This window comes from Lagopus leucura, unplaced genomic scaffold (genome assembly GCF_019238085.1).
Source record: "Lagopus leucura isolate 7727_CA_CO unplaced genomic scaffold, USGS_WTPT01 Super-Scaffold_100009, whole genome shotgun sequence".
Classification (NCBI taxonomy): Eukaryota; Metazoa; Chordata; class Aves; order Galliformes; family Phasianidae; genus Lagopus; species Lagopus leucura.
The window spans coordinates 21,134,813-21,148,965 of NW_024962266.1; the positions used below are offsets into that span (position 1 = coordinate 21,134,813).

A 14,153-nucleotide genomic window follows, 5' to 3' on the forward strand; every position below is an offset into this window, starting at 1 on the left:
GTTAAGGAGGAAGGGAAAAGGGTAAAAGAGAACGGGAAAAAGAAAAGGGGAAAGGGGGAAAGAGGAAAGAAAGGGATGAGACGAGCCCTTATGATACCGGGCAGTGCAGGCAGCCCCCGACCGCCGTCACGAAGCAGCCCCCGCCCCACTCGGGCCCGGGCCGTGGCTGCTGCCGTCCCGCAGCGCCCCCTGCCGGCAGCTCGGGGTAATGACGCCGGGAGGCGGCCAAGGGCCCGGCAGCAGCCGCAGCCCCGAGCGGCCCCGCCGGTGCTGGCCCCGCCGGCGGGCAGGAAGCGGGTGCGCTGCGGTAGCTTTGATGCAGCGCTTATCTGCGACGTGGAGTGCCCTGAGCCCGTTCCAGGGAGGCGGCAGCGAAAGATGTGCGTGGAAAAGTGCGGGCATCGAGCGCCGTACGTATGTGAGCGAGATCGGCACTGGTTAGGAGACGGGGTGATGGGAGATGGGATAGGAGATAGGTTGGACCCTGCGGATGTACAGGGTAGTGTGAAAGCATCATCTCACGCAGTCTGAGTGACAGAATCACAGAATGGTTTAGGTTGGAAGGCACCTTAGAGCACCCCCAGCCTAACAGCCTGCCGTGGACTGGATGTCCTCAGGCTGCCCAGGTCCCATCCAACTTGGCCTTGAGCACCTCCAGGGATAGGACACCCGCAGCTCTCTGGACAGCTGTGCCAAGGAGTCGCCACCCCCTGAGTACAAAACTTCTCCCCTAACCCGATCCACGTGGAGTGCTGGGAGGGAGAAAAGCAAATCCCCCCTGGGTCTCGTAGTCCCATCCCCGCCTCTGTCCCGGCCCGGCCCGGCCCCAGTCCCGGCACATCAAAGGGTCGGGGCAGATTGAACTGCGCTCCAGACGCTCCCTCCCATTTCCTGCTGGATTCCCGTCTCGCTCCCTTTGCCCGCATCAGCAAAACAGAGTGTAAAAATAGAGGCCGGGCTTCACCAAAACACAATGGTAAATTGTTCCCCTAAAGGTCACTGGGGCGTCTCAGAATAGCTCGAGGAGAGAGGAAAAATTGATGTGTCCGAGGGGTGACGAACCTGAAGATGAAGGCGGGACCCCTGACATGAGGCTCCTTGGAGCCCTGTGTGCTTTGGAGCATCATCACCTTCGTTCCTAATAGGGTTGGCCATCACTGTGAGCCTTATCCCGGAGTGTGACAACTCAGTGAGCCCCAGGTGGTGCTCAGGTGTTGGGCAGCAAGAAGCAAAGGGAGAGGCAGGAGAACCAGGCAGGCAAGGGAGGGATGGGAGGATGAACGGCTCTGCCCGTGACAGCATGCGGTCCCCTGGGCACCCGCAGCCTTTGTGTGGCTTTGTGGGAACCCTGGCAGCCGTGGGATGAGCAGGGAGCAGCTCTGCCAGCAATAAATTACTGCTCACAGTTGTCAGTGGCCGCTAATAATGAAGGTGAAGCTTTCCCATCGCCTGCATGGGTGGGAATATTTGGGGCCTGTTGTTCCGTGAGCATATTTTAATTTGATAATGTGGGAAGGCACTGAGTAATGCAGGTGCTTGCTTTTTTTCCCAGTCTAGGCTGCCCTGGAGCCTGGCTTTCCCAAAGAGGCTGTAGTGAAAGCCAGATAATGAGGCTGGACAATGAAAGCTGCACAAATTTGGGGTGATTTTGCTTTTTTGTTTCTTGTTTTGCTGGCTTTAAACATGTGCTTCTCCCACCTTCTCTTTTCTTATAGTTTTAATTCAATTTTATCTAAATGCCACTTCCCCTCCTTCCTAATTTCATCTGTGCCACAGCCACTGCAGAAGCACAACATGACATGGGGATTTTCTGCCCCTGGGAGCCTTCGTATGACCAGGGACACAGGAAAAAGGTGAACAAACAAAATGTCTTTCAATGCCATCCTATGATTTGCCAAAAAATTCCCTGCAGTAAGAGATGGATCAAAATCCCCATCACTTCTGAAGGTAATGTCCATAACCAGTTGGCTCCATCCAACACCAACGGTGATGAATCCAGGTTTGTCTGAGGGCCAGAGCCACCCATAGCACCCAGGCTATTGTCCTCTGTGCAAGGGTTGGCCCTAAGGAGCTTTTCCTAAATACAGAAGATATTTGGGGCCGGGGCACTGTTCATCACCCATTGCAAAGAAACACCATTGCAAACAAATAAAATTAACAAATGGTGAAAGATAAATTGAATTTTCCACCTGGAATGGGAGCGTCAGGGGGTGACACAGTGAATGAGTGGCATCACTCCTTCCCAGCACTGTCCATAGAGCTGTATATTCAGTGTAAACATGTAGGGAGTGCTTATAAACCCTCACCTTGGGTGCGTGCAAGGGCTGCTTGAAGGGGGAGGAAGAGGGAAACTTGTCCTGGGCAGGGAGCAGAATAGGATGTGGGAGGGAGAGATAAAGGGTGCGAGAGCTATCAGCTCCATCCGGGACAGAGTGGGGATGGGGTTGGAGCATCTGTTCAGCAGCGATGGGGTTGGCAGCAGATAACACCCAACGCCTCAGCTGTGGGGCTCTGCACACCCTGAAGGGGACTGCCAAAGTCATAAGGATGGAGGGGAATGGTGTTGTCCTCCTGCTCATGGCATGGCTGTGGCATGCTGCAGCTGTATTCACCTTCAGCATAGCCTGTAAATGATGTATATGTGTACATATGCCACCTTCAGCATAGCCTGTAAATGATATACATGTGTATTTATACCATCTTCAATATTGCCTATTAATGATATATATTTATGTATATATAAATATACACTTATTTATATATATATATAAATGACTGATGTCACCAGCTCAACTGTTTTTTTAGTGTTTTTAGTGTGCACCAGGCTCTGACATTTGTTTCTTTTTTTTTTTTAATTAAAATAAAGGAGGAATTCCTACCACTACCCACCGTTGCCTATGACTGCCTATTGAGCCTCAGCCAAACACTGCTCAGCTCCGAGCACAGCAGCGTTGTCCCCAGCAGCCCCATCCCCAAAAGAGAGACAAGGCCACCAGTGGGGGACCTCTGGGGACATGCACACAGCAGGTGGCAGTGCCCAGGCGCCCGCCCAACACGGGGGATTGCTCCACACCACCGCTTCCTTCCTGCTTTCAGGATGGGGAAATGGTTTTGCAAGGGATCTGTTGGCTGTTGGCAGCTTTTCCCAGCTGGGCACAGAGCTGAATGGCCAATGGGTGCGAGGGGGGGAGAGAGGAAAGCGAGCGGAGGCTGCTTTGTAAAACTTTATTTAGAAATATTCTTGATATATTCATTATATATATATATTTATATATACACACACATTACAACAAATGTGTTTTCTAAATAGCACATCCACAGTGGGTCGAGAGTCAGGGTACCGGGTCTGGTTACCTTGTTTCTGCTGAAAAAATGCAGAAAGCCAAAGGGAGGGTGGCAGAGAGAGGGACAGGGCTGGGAGAGAAAATAATGGCAGGGGGAGAATTCAATCACACGGTACGACACTGAGCAGCAGTGCTGTTCCAACAGAACCGGGGCGATGTTCCACACACGGAGACGTGAAGCAGGCAGGGGGGAAGGTGGGTGGATGGGGGAAATGTACCATTCAATCACGATTAAAGGACAACTGTACATACCCCGGGAGGACGGCAGCGTGCTATGGGCAGGTGTGCGTGTGGGGACCGAGGAGGTTGTACCATTGGCCAACTGTTCAGCTACCAAAAAGGGATAAATTAAAAAAAAAAAAAAAAAAAAAAAAAAAAAAAAAAAAAAAACCAGAATTCTGGGGAATGAGGAAAATCTCAGAGTGTTGGTGGTCTTTTTTCTTGCAATAGTTTGACAAAAAGTGAATGAGGCCCCCCTCTCTCCTCCCCCCCCCAGGTCACCACCCAGGTGCCCATTCCCAGGGACACCAGTGACTACAGCAGCCCCTCGTGCTCAGCACTGCCCCATGGTAACTCCTTCACTTAAGCTGTCCCTTTACGCAGGGTCTGGATACAGGAGGGCACTGTCCTCCTTCTCCCCACTACACGCTGGGGGATGCTGTTGGCTTCTGACAACTTGGGGCTGAGCTCAAAGCCCTGGCTTGCACTGGGAGTACATCCCACCCAATGCACCTGCTCTACGCTGAGGAAAGTCTCAGCCTATTATTTACAAGAGGCCCTAAAGCCAAGCCCAAAGGCTTTCTCCCTTATGAAGGACATTGGGTTATGGTGTAACACTACAATTTCTTTGCCTTGGAGCCTCTACACATGAAGGAACCAGAAACAGAGGAACCACAGAGCACTGACACTTGGTCCCAAACCAGCTCTGCAGCCCCTAAGACCTCGGGATGGTCCCATCAGTGCTCTTAGCATTCACCCCAGGCCAGGAGATACGACAAGGCTGTAGCTCCTACCAGCCTCAGCCAATCAACAGCCTCCTGCTGTCTAATTGCATCCAGTCTGTGGGTGCTTGCAGGGGTGCACTACCACCACTACTTTCACACAACAAAACCAAAAAGTTCAAAGCATACCACTGAAACCCTTTTATAACCCTATGTACACTCAAACTGTTGATGCATCATTGATTCCTTTCACTTTTTTTTCATTCAAAAATAGTCCCTGGTTCAAGGGGAGGGCATCGCTAGTCACCTTTTCTCTCCTTTACCAATTCTGAGTTTCATCTTCCTTGAGAGAAGCTCAGCCCTACAGAAACCTCTGGGGAAACTTGAGGGAGACCATTGCAGGATCTCACCTGCTGTGTTACAGCACAGGGAAGGGGGCTCAGGGGGTGGTGGGGAGCACAGGACACCCTATGTACCTTTATGTTCAGTGGATACTGCATGACGGCGTTGAACAGAAGGAATCTCACGTCATAAATACAACACCCCAAACTATCCAACTTTAGGTAGAAGGGAAAGGAAAGGGGACGAAAACAATTAAAAAAAAAAAAAAGAGAGAGAGAGAGAGAGAGGAAAAAGAAAGTCTCAATCCTTTTAATAGTTCTTTTGCTGAGGGTATTTTTCACCTCGTTAAAAAGATACAGTCAGAAGGTCTTGGTCAACGGGAGCATGGCTCGGACCAGTTGCTTGTGCTCCACAGCCCTGTGTTTCATTCCTCACGTCCCAGCCTCAAGACTGCTTGAGAAGTGACCCTCAGGCGGTCCAAAAAACCCTCAGAATGTTGGAGGGGTGCTGGCTGCATTCCCCTCCCATCCTCAGAGTCAGTATGTACAACGAAGACGACTTCAAAGCTTTTCTTCTTCGTACGATCCCGTACCTAAACACCGAGCGTCCATCCCATTCGGTTGGCCAACGTGCCAACCTGGGCCGAGCAAACGGGGAGCCGAAGGTCCCAAATCCCACCCACCTGGGTCTCGCCACCCTTCTCTGAGCGCTCGGGGAGTGATTTGGGGTCATCACCGCTGCGCGCTGCCTTCGACAGGGAGGATGGCATGGTGCAGGTTCCGTGCGTGCTTGGAGTCGAGCGTGTCGTGCTCCTCTGTGAAGCTGTCCGGGCTCGCTGCTCCATCCAAAGAACTTCCACAGCTGGAGTTCGGAGACAGCATGTCCTGCAGGAGGTCTTCCTGAACTATCCCCGAGTCTTTGTTCACTTTACCCCTTTGGTTTCCTTCCTCCTCCTGGTCGTTGAGCAGCTTGGCCAGGAAGTTGATGTATTTCATAGCCAGGCGCAAAATCTCATTCTTGCTCAGCTTTTTGTCGGGCGGGTGCGTGGGGATGAGTTTGCGGAGCTCCGCGAAGGCTCCATTCACGTTCTGTTGCCTCCACCTCTCCCGGCTGTTGGTGAAAATGCGGCGGACCACCTTCGTGTGAGGACCTGCAATTGCAATGGCACACAGTTATTAGCAGCGCCCACCGGCTCGTAGAATCATAGCACCACACGATCGTTAAGGTTGGAAAAGATCTCTGACATCACCCAGTCCAACCATCCAGCTACCACCAATAGTGTCCAAAACCCTGTCCCTCAGTCTCTCGTCTCCATGGTTCTTGAATCTCCACCATCTCTCCGGTCATTTAATAATTTGCTCATTTCTCAAGTTACTCTATTTATTTTAGTCCCATCATCAAGGTACGGGACCAAGAGTTTCCAATAGCAGGAAGCTAACCAAGGAGCCGCAACAGCCACAGCTCCTGTTCAATGGAAGGGAAAAGTTGAGTTGCACCTCTCTAGATGCCCCCTGAGATGCCTAAATTTAGCTCTCCAAGGAGGGTGGCTCACCACTACATGTATTTTTAGGGTATCTCAGCAACAAAGATCCTATTAAAAGGCTAGCTCACCAGATGGCTTTATTTTTCTATCCCAAAAGTCACACCATTGGGACAGGGGAAATTGGCATGAACTGAGGATTTAACAGCTCCAAGATCCCAAGGTCTTCCTTCTGCCCTGATGTCACCAGGATCAGGAGATCTGGCAGAGATCACCAGCCCTCCAGGTGCTTCGTGTGATGGGGCAGCAGGACTCACCCTGGTGTAACACACAGTGGAAGCAGTGTCTTTGCCTCAAGGGTGACCACGGGAGGACAAAGCAGCTTTCCAGCTAGCCCATGGACCTCCTGCTCCCTCTTGCTCATCAGTGCAAGGATTCTCCATCAGACACTGACTGGAGAAGGGTCTCCCAATTGCCAGTGATGACCATTTGGCTCTGCTACTGTCAGTGCCAGCTAAATTTCTAATTTTACAGCCATATTCCTGTAGGGCATGTAACAGGAGGTATTCCTGTGCTCAGGAATGCAATCATCCATTCTCCCTCTATCAGTTCTCCTTTCAGCTCATCGAGGCAGCTCCTGATGGCATGAGGTGACATTGCCTCTATGCTGAGAGAGACACAAAGCAGAAGTCTGCCCAGAAGTTAAATCAGGACTGCAAGTCCTTGGATCCACAGAAAGCAGTGTGTGGAAGGAGACACTGCCATCAGCCATCTCCATCCTCACCTCCAGGACACACTGACAATGGAAGGACGCTGCAACCTCAAGAAACTACGGGAGAATGGCCATGCTGGAAGGAATAGGGAACATCACAGGCAGTGAAAATCACCACAGATGTGTTCAATTAACAAAATGAACAAATGAAGTGTTCAATTAACGTGCTGATGAGTTGCACCCTAAAGGATGGGCTGTGGGATTCCCATCACACACCGTCTCTCCTCTGTGGGGACCAAAGGGACTTCAGCCACCACAGCTGCCTGGCTCTGCTGAGTGCAGCGACAACGTGCTGTCATCTCCTACAGCAACACAATTCCTGCTCTTAAATGCTCTCTCTGGACAAAACAGCACACAGTCCTGGATTTAGGAGGTGCAGCTTAACATCTTTTTGCACTCGTAAAGGAATAAGGAAAAGAAATGTGGATCGTGTTAATTATCCAAAAATCTCAATCTTCACAGGCTTCCAGCACATCTCATTTACAGGAAGCTGCCTACTAAGAGGCAATGTCTCACGAAATGCTGAAACCAGACACTGACCTGTCCATTTTCCTCCCCAAACAAGATCAAGAATATAACAAATTCTGACACCACTACAATGTTTGGTTCTTGCATCAGTGCCAGCAACTAAATTAACCGTATTCTTAGAAGAACAGGTTTGGGGCAAAGTGTGTCAAGCAGTGGAGGAATTTAAAATACCCCTTAGCTGTATGGAAGCTCATGGAAGATCTTCATTTCTCATAGAGAAGCCCCCTAATTAAGCCAAGCAGTTGGCTGCAAAGTTATACCTGGATTTTGTTCCAATCAATGGTTTGATCCATGCTTATTAAATTGCAATTGTAATTACGGATCCAAAGAAAACCAGCAAGAAGACAAGCTTCCAAAATTACGAAGTATCCTCTCAGATGATTTTTCACATCTCTGTCTCCCCATGTATGTTTTGTACAGAGTGGCACCATCACTAAGTGCTGTCCCCTGCAGCGTGCCATCACCATCTGAGCCCATGGGAGCACAGGGACAGCCCAGCACTGGTGACACATGCTGACTCCTCATGGCACCATCCGGTACTTGTATTCCACCTCAAATTGATCCTAATTTTGCAAATTTACATGAGGTGGGATCTGAAAGATCCCTACCTATAAACACCTGGAGCCAAAAATTCGGGTACGATCAAATATTGTCTACTTATTAGAATACAGCATGTCTATTTCTATAACCACAGAATCGCTGAGGTTGGGCAGGACCTCTTAAGACCATGCAGTCCAACCACCAACCCATCCCCACCGTCGGACCCCGCACCTCAGCACAGCCCCCAGCACGGTGCCTTCCTCTGCCGTTCGTCTCAGAGCGACCTGTGAGGCCGGCTGCCCCCAACCCAATGGCACCACCCACACTGCACACAGATCTATGCTGTGCCTTCCCCGAGCGCGAAGCACCCGCCGCATCCCACGATATTCCCCCTTCACGTTTTGGGCTTTTCACCGTACTCACCGTCGGTGATCTCCATCTCGTAGGGCGACGGTCTCCTCTTCACCCGGTTGCTGCCGTACATGGAGAAGGAGTCCGGCTCGCCGAAGAACCCGCTGCAAACAGAGGCAGAGCGGCGTGAGGCGGCCCCGACCTCTGGGGAGATGCTTAAGGACCCCGGAGCCCACGGGGAATGGAAGGGACCCCCGGCGTGGGATCCGCGCTGTGCCCGTGGGGCCATTTTCCATCCCTGGGGCTGAGCGGAGGAGCTCGGGGAGCACCGCACAGCTCAGCCTCTTTCCTCCCTATACTCCACTGCAGGACCACAGCGAAACGCCCCATATCGGCTCAGCCCGTGGTATTTCTGCCAGGCTTTTCCCCCCCCTCTGGGAACGACGGATTTTCGTTCTGTTCTTTTTTTTCTTTTCTTTTCTTTTCTTTTTTTTTCTTCCCTCCTTTCTTCCTTCTCAAAGTTTGCCTTTTTCTTTTTTTTTTTTGGCGATGACTCAGCCCTCCCCTTCTCCCCCCCAAACATCCCCCCTTCCCTCCTCTCCTCAGCCCCGGGGACGCGGTGGGGGGCGGGGGAAGGCACGAACCTGCCGATGGTGCCCAGCGGTTGCCCCAGGTTGTAGAGCATGGCCCTGCCGGGGGGCTGCAGCGGCAGCGCGGGGGGGCTCAGCTGCACCATGCGGGCTTCGCAGGCGGCTTCGGCGGCGCGGCACGGCTCGGCGCCCGGCGCTCTCTGCATCGCTTCCCCCGCCGCCTCTCGGCTTTTTATGTCCAATGAGCCCCCCCGGCGCACCAGCTCGATGACGGGCACGGCGGCGGCGGGGGGCCCGGGGGAGGGTCGGCCCGCCTCTTTGGCCGCCCCGTTGAGCAGCAGCTGGGGCTCGGCCGGCGGCTCCATGCCCCCGCGGCTGCTGTCGGGCTCGCTCGTGGGCTCCGCTTCGGGGTCGTGGCGGCGGGCATCGCGGGGGTCACTGCTGGGGGGCGGCGGGGCGGGCGGCCTGTCCATCGTCCTGCGGGGAGAGCAGCGCTCGGGGCGGCCCGAAGCCAGCAGGGGGGTCCCCCCTTTTTGGCCGCGTGACGTCACGCAGCGGCGGCGTGACGTCACGGCAAGAACCCCCCCCTCCCTCCCCCCCACGTCCATTGTACCCCTGTACCGTGACCCTGGGGATGCACCGCACCCATAGGGACAGGGAACTGGAAGGAGGCCGGAGGTTCTCCCAGCTCCGTTTCGAGGACATTTCGGCCCACTGGGGTGGAATTTGTACTTTATTCGTATTAGAATAATTGTTATTAATTTTCAACATGGAAACCAAGCTTCAGGCGCTGCCGAATGGGGGGGAGAAGCGCTCACACAAAGCCCCGCACCCCCATGAGCTCAGCAGGAAGGAGGAAGGGGCCCCGGCTCGAAGCAACCGCGGCCGCGCACGGCAATTGTATGCGGCCCCGCTCCCTTCTTTCTCCCCCATAACGAAACTATCGCGACAGAGCCGAGGGCGGGCAGCACTATCGCGACTACTTCTCCCAGCGCCCTCCTAGCTCTTTCTTTCTTTCTTTCTACCTTTCTTTCTTTTTTCCTCTCCCTATACATAACAGAGCAGACCTCATTCCCGACATCCCCGCTGCTTCTCTTTGGGTCAATTATTATCATTTCTGGGTTGATCCAACCCCAGAGAAAATTATTATTATTATTATTTTGATCACATCTCTCCATCTATAATAATTATAATCATAGTAAGAATAGTATCAACCGTTCAACCCAAAGCTTTACTGCCTCCCCCCGCCCTGCCAGCCCTCCAGAAAGAGCATCTAATTGCCTATTCCCATATTGTATAGGAAGAGATTACTCACATGTGTCATATTTAAGTAGGGACACCGCGAGTCTCTCCCGTTTCAACAAAAGCGCTCTCAGTGTCAGGCTGAATTTACTCCTCCCACCTCGAGGTACTTACGATTTTACAGAGAGGAAGGACACCCGCATCGGGATAAAACTGCTAAAGCCTGGGAGGAAGAGAAGGGGGGGAGAGAAAGGGAGAGAGAGGGTGGGTCTGGGGGACACGGGAATGGCACCGCGGGGACGGGGGCAAGGCGCACGGCCCCGGCACACGGCCCGAACCTGTGCGGAGCGGGGAGAACTGGTGTCTATGGGGGAAGAGGATGATAAATCCAAGGAGAAAGCTGGTTTATTTAGGGGAAAATATTGTAATATATCTAGGGGAAGCATTAATAAATAAAAGTAAAAGGAGGGAAAAAAGGAGAAGGAAAAAAAACCCACATATTTTGGGGCTGAATCAGGTGGATTTTTTGGATTTGTCTCTTTGGGAAGGAGATTGCGGATGGGGTCGGGGTTGGTTCGTTCCGATGGGGCCGCGAATAGCGGCGGGGCCGCTCCCGGAGCCGCGGAGCACAGCGCGGAGGATCGGGGCCGGTGTCCGTCCGGAGCGGCCCCGCTGCGATCAACAGGAAGAGAGCCGTCCGTGCCCCCCCCCGCAGCGAAATGCCGAGCGGGGGCTTTGCTTTTCGTTAAACAACGGAATAATCCCGTCGGTTTCTACTCTGGGTTTTGCGTTTTTTTTTTCTTTTTTCGTTAAAACGGAATAAACCAAAAAAATGCCCCGCATCTGCGGCTTTTTCGTTTCGTTTTGGGGTAAATGCACGGAGAAAATGGAGGGGGGGGAGAGCATGAAATCTCCACCCGTTCTGTTCTGCGCCTCCAACTCCTTTTGTTTTGCGGCCGTGGATGGGCAGGAAATTTCCACCCCGGCCGCGCACCTCTCCCTGTGCCCTTGGTGGGGAGAATTACCCCCCAAAACGGAGCGCGAAAGGGATGGGGAACGGGGTGGGGAGAAACCCCCATGAGCAGTCCGGCGGTCGGTTCACGTCGGGCCCCCCCGGCGGAGCTGTGGGCATCTCCCCACATCGCCCTGCTTCGCCCTGCATGGCACCACAGTGCCCCGATAGTGGGGGCCGCGCCCGGGTGGGGGGTGAGCAAGGAAAGGCAACCTCAGCCCCCTCCTTCCCCCCTCATCAAAGGAGAACAACAGAAAAAATAAAGCCCAACCGTGGAAAAGCCGCATTTGTTTTTGTGTTTTTTTTTTTTTCCCCCTTTCACCTGTCTTTAACACACTGCAGAAGACCCCCGCATGCCCCCAAAATCCCCCCCTCCCCGCCCCCCACCGTGCCCCCCTCCAGCTCCATCCCGCTGCGGGGCCCGATCCCTCCCCACTCACCATTTGCTTTTCATTGGGAAAAGTGAGTGGAGCCATTTTGTGGCCTACGCATGGCGGCTATATTTGTAGTAATGTGGGGTGGCTTCAGCTGGGGAGGCTCTAATTCCACATCACGTCCAGTTTCCTATTTAGTATGGAGAGCGGAACACTACTGCAATGTGGCCGAGAGAGATAAAGCCCCAGCAGTGGCCCGCCTGCCCTGATAAGCTTCTAAACCCATTATTTATGAAATGATTCATTATTATTTGGCAATTTTATCGAAGGAAAGCGGAAAATTATTGCAGGGATATGCATAGGAATAACTCCGGAATGCCTTCTAGCTTTTTATGTGTGTGTGCTTAGATGCTCTTAAAAAGACACTGCAAAAAAAAAAAAAAAAAAAAAAAAAAAAAAAAAAAAAAAAGGAGTAATAAAATATTACACTGTGCTGCCCGAGTCTGAATGGCGATTCTTTATTTTAGTCCTCTCAGAGGTTATTATTGCCCCCTGCATTTTGTTGGGTGCCTTTTTTTTTTTTTTTTTTTTTTGAGCACATACTCCATTCTTAATTAAATTTAATGAGCCAAAATAAATTGGTGGGGATGCTGAAAGAGAGAGGGAAGGGGCGTGGGGCTGCTCTGGCCCCATCCACAGCCTTCGTGCCCCGCTGCAGTGCGGGCGTCCTTCATTAGCGCCCCGATTGGGGTGGCTGAGCATCCTCACTGGAGGATGGGGAGGGATCGGGCACGGCTCGACCTCGGGAAATTTGGGACGGGAGAATTGGGGAGAGCTCAGGCCGAGCCTACGGCAGAGCGTGCAAGGAAAAGGGGAAAAGGGAGAAAGGGGGAAAGGGCCGGAGCCGGGAGCGCACCCCGTCGGGGCTGGGGCTCGTGGGGACGAGAAGCTGGGAACGGGAACGGGGGAATGGGGACGGTGCCGGCCTTCCCCGTGCGGGCTTTGGGGTATGAGGGTGGGGGTAGGGAGGCGTGAGGGCACCTCCCCACGTTGCCCTGCGGAGGAAGCGGGGAGAGATAGGGATGGCAGAGGGTGCCGTTTGTCATCTCTACGTCCATCTGCCCTAAAGACGGCGGCAGAGAGCGATTTTCGATCCCTCGAAAATCAACGAAATTACAAAAGAAATGGCACGGGGAGGCCGGGATCGAGGCTGGACCGGTATCGGAAAGGGCCTCGATCCCTTCTACGGGACAGTGAACCTCCATCGTGCCATCCCGGGGGAAAAGGGGCGGACGGGCAGGGCGGAGCGGCCGCACCTGCCCGCGGCGATGCGCTGGGGGGTTCGCGGGTCGCTATTGTGTCCCCGCCACCTGCACGCACACGGGCTCGAGCAGGGAAATGCCGGAGCTGTTATTCTTCCTTTCACTCCTTCCCCTCTCAGCTTCCCTCTCTGGATGCGGCCGTGGGAGAGGTTCGCCCCCCGGGTCGCTGTGCGCTCACGATGCCGGCAGTGCGTGTGCGGGTGCGTGCGGCGGGGCCGGTCACGACGCGTTGGAGAGCTCCGCCGCGCCTCCAGCCAGGAAACACGACCATTTTCAAGCCGGCTCCTCTAACCAACAGGAAGTGTTAAAGATAGAACAGCCGGGGCTGGGCTGGGGAGATTAGGAAGGCGAGCATCTTCTGAACGCCCCCAGCAGAAGCCCCCCGGCGGGGTGGAAGCTGCATCCATGTGGCTGTGAGGGACCCTCGCTGGGCACGGGGCTGCCCAGATAAGCTGGGGGTGCCCCATCTCTGGAGACATCCAGCCCAAGTTGATTCAGCCATCAGCCTGTGGCAATGGGGGGCAACCAGCCTGCAGTATGGAGTTGGAATTGGATGATCCATAAGGTCCCTTCCTACCCGGGCCGTTCTGTGACTCCATGAACTGTAAAGCCTTGAACAGGGCTGCCCCCTCCCCACAAAACACAGCTTGAGTTTGGTTACGGCTCCAAAGCCCAGCGCCTTCCAGTTGCTCAGCACTACATTGCGAAAGGAAATGCAGTTTTAGGGAAGGGTGGTTTGTTTTGTTGGTTGGTAAATTAACAGCTCACTCCATTTGCCATCAGCATGACATGGTTTGTGTAACTCAGCGCAATACCACACCCTCATCCCGAGCTGTGGGCAAGCAGTTGGGCTTTGTTTTCACTTTGGTTCTAGCCCTCAAGCATCTGAAGAAAGTCTTCAAAATATTAACCAATACAACTGTCATCTTCCTGTGTTTCCAGACATTTTACAATAGGAAACAAAGAACAAAACCCTACAACAATAGCTCAGAGGTATGAATTGCCTCATTCATCCCAGTGGAATGTCCAAAAACATTAACTATTTTTTGACTACTTCAGCAGAAAACAGGCTGCCAGACAGCAAGCCTGGACCTGAGCCACCAGATTGAGCATGGCCCAGGCTCCCTGCTTCCCAGCATAGGAAAGCAATGGCTCCTGAAAGGCAGCAAATATCCATATTGATGGCAGAGGCTGCTGCAAGGAAAGGAATTCTGACACAGCCTAATGCAAGCTGCTGTTTTCTGTTCCATAGAGAGGCAGTCCAGCCTTGCTCTGAAATAGCAAGTGGCTTCTTTCTCCCAATTCTTTAGCTCAC

The 14,153-nt window shown here is 53.1% G+C and overlaps 1 protein-coding gene and 1 long non-coding RNA gene across 4 annotated transcripts; one reads left to right on the plus strand and one right to left on the minus strand.

The window, feature by feature from the left end:
* The first annotated feature begins 288 nt into the window (after positions 1 to 288).
* LOC122181381 lies at positions 289 to 3,339 on the plus strand. Of its 2 annotated transcripts, none has more exons than XR_006179412.1 (3): positions 289 to 410; positions 1,553 to 1,853; positions 2,867 to 3,339. It is a non-coding gene; the product is annotated as an uncharacterized LOC122181381 (long non-coding RNA). The 2 variants fall into 2 exon arrangements; XR_006179411.1 differs by lacking the exon at positions 2,867 to 3,339 and having other exon boundaries at positions 1,553 to 1,642; positions 1,777 to 2,762.
* A 1,581-nt stretch (positions 3,340 to 4,920) lies between these two features.
* On the minus strand, positions 4,921 to 11,877 carry TAL1 (TAL bHLH transcription factor 1, erythroid differentiation factor). 2 transcript variants are annotated; one of them, XM_042873839.1, is made up of 5 exons: positions 11,583 to 11,876; positions 10,204 to 10,353; positions 8,943 to 9,365; positions 8,371 to 8,462; positions 4,921 to 5,777 (listed from the first exon to the last, which is right to left on the minus strand). In XM_042873839.1, coding segments are annotated over exons 2-5 (936 nt in total). In that variant the 5' UTR covers positions 10,206 to 10,353; positions 11,583 to 11,876; the 3' UTR covers positions 4,921 to 5,358. The 2 variants fall into 2 exon arrangements, with proteins under 2 accessions (XP_042729773.1, XP_042729772.1); XM_042873838.1 differs by lacking the exon at positions 10,204 to 10,353 and having other exon boundaries at positions 11,583 to 11,877.
* Between the last annotated feature and the right edge of the window lie 2,276 nt (positions 11,878 to 14,153).

What these genes read in the sequence shown, in the direction of transcription:
- TAL1 (XM_042873838.1), bottom strand. An exon ending in CCGCTGGGCACCATCGGCAG is followed by an intron (nt 8,463 to 8,942) that starts GTTCGTGCCTTC and finishes CTCTGTTTGCAG; the next exon opens with CGGGTTCTTCGGCGAGCCGG. An exon ending in CGAGATGGAGATCACCGACG is followed by an intron (nt 5,778 to 8,370) that starts GTGAGTACGGTG and finishes TTGCAATTGCAG; the next exon opens with GTCCTCACACGAAGGTGGTC.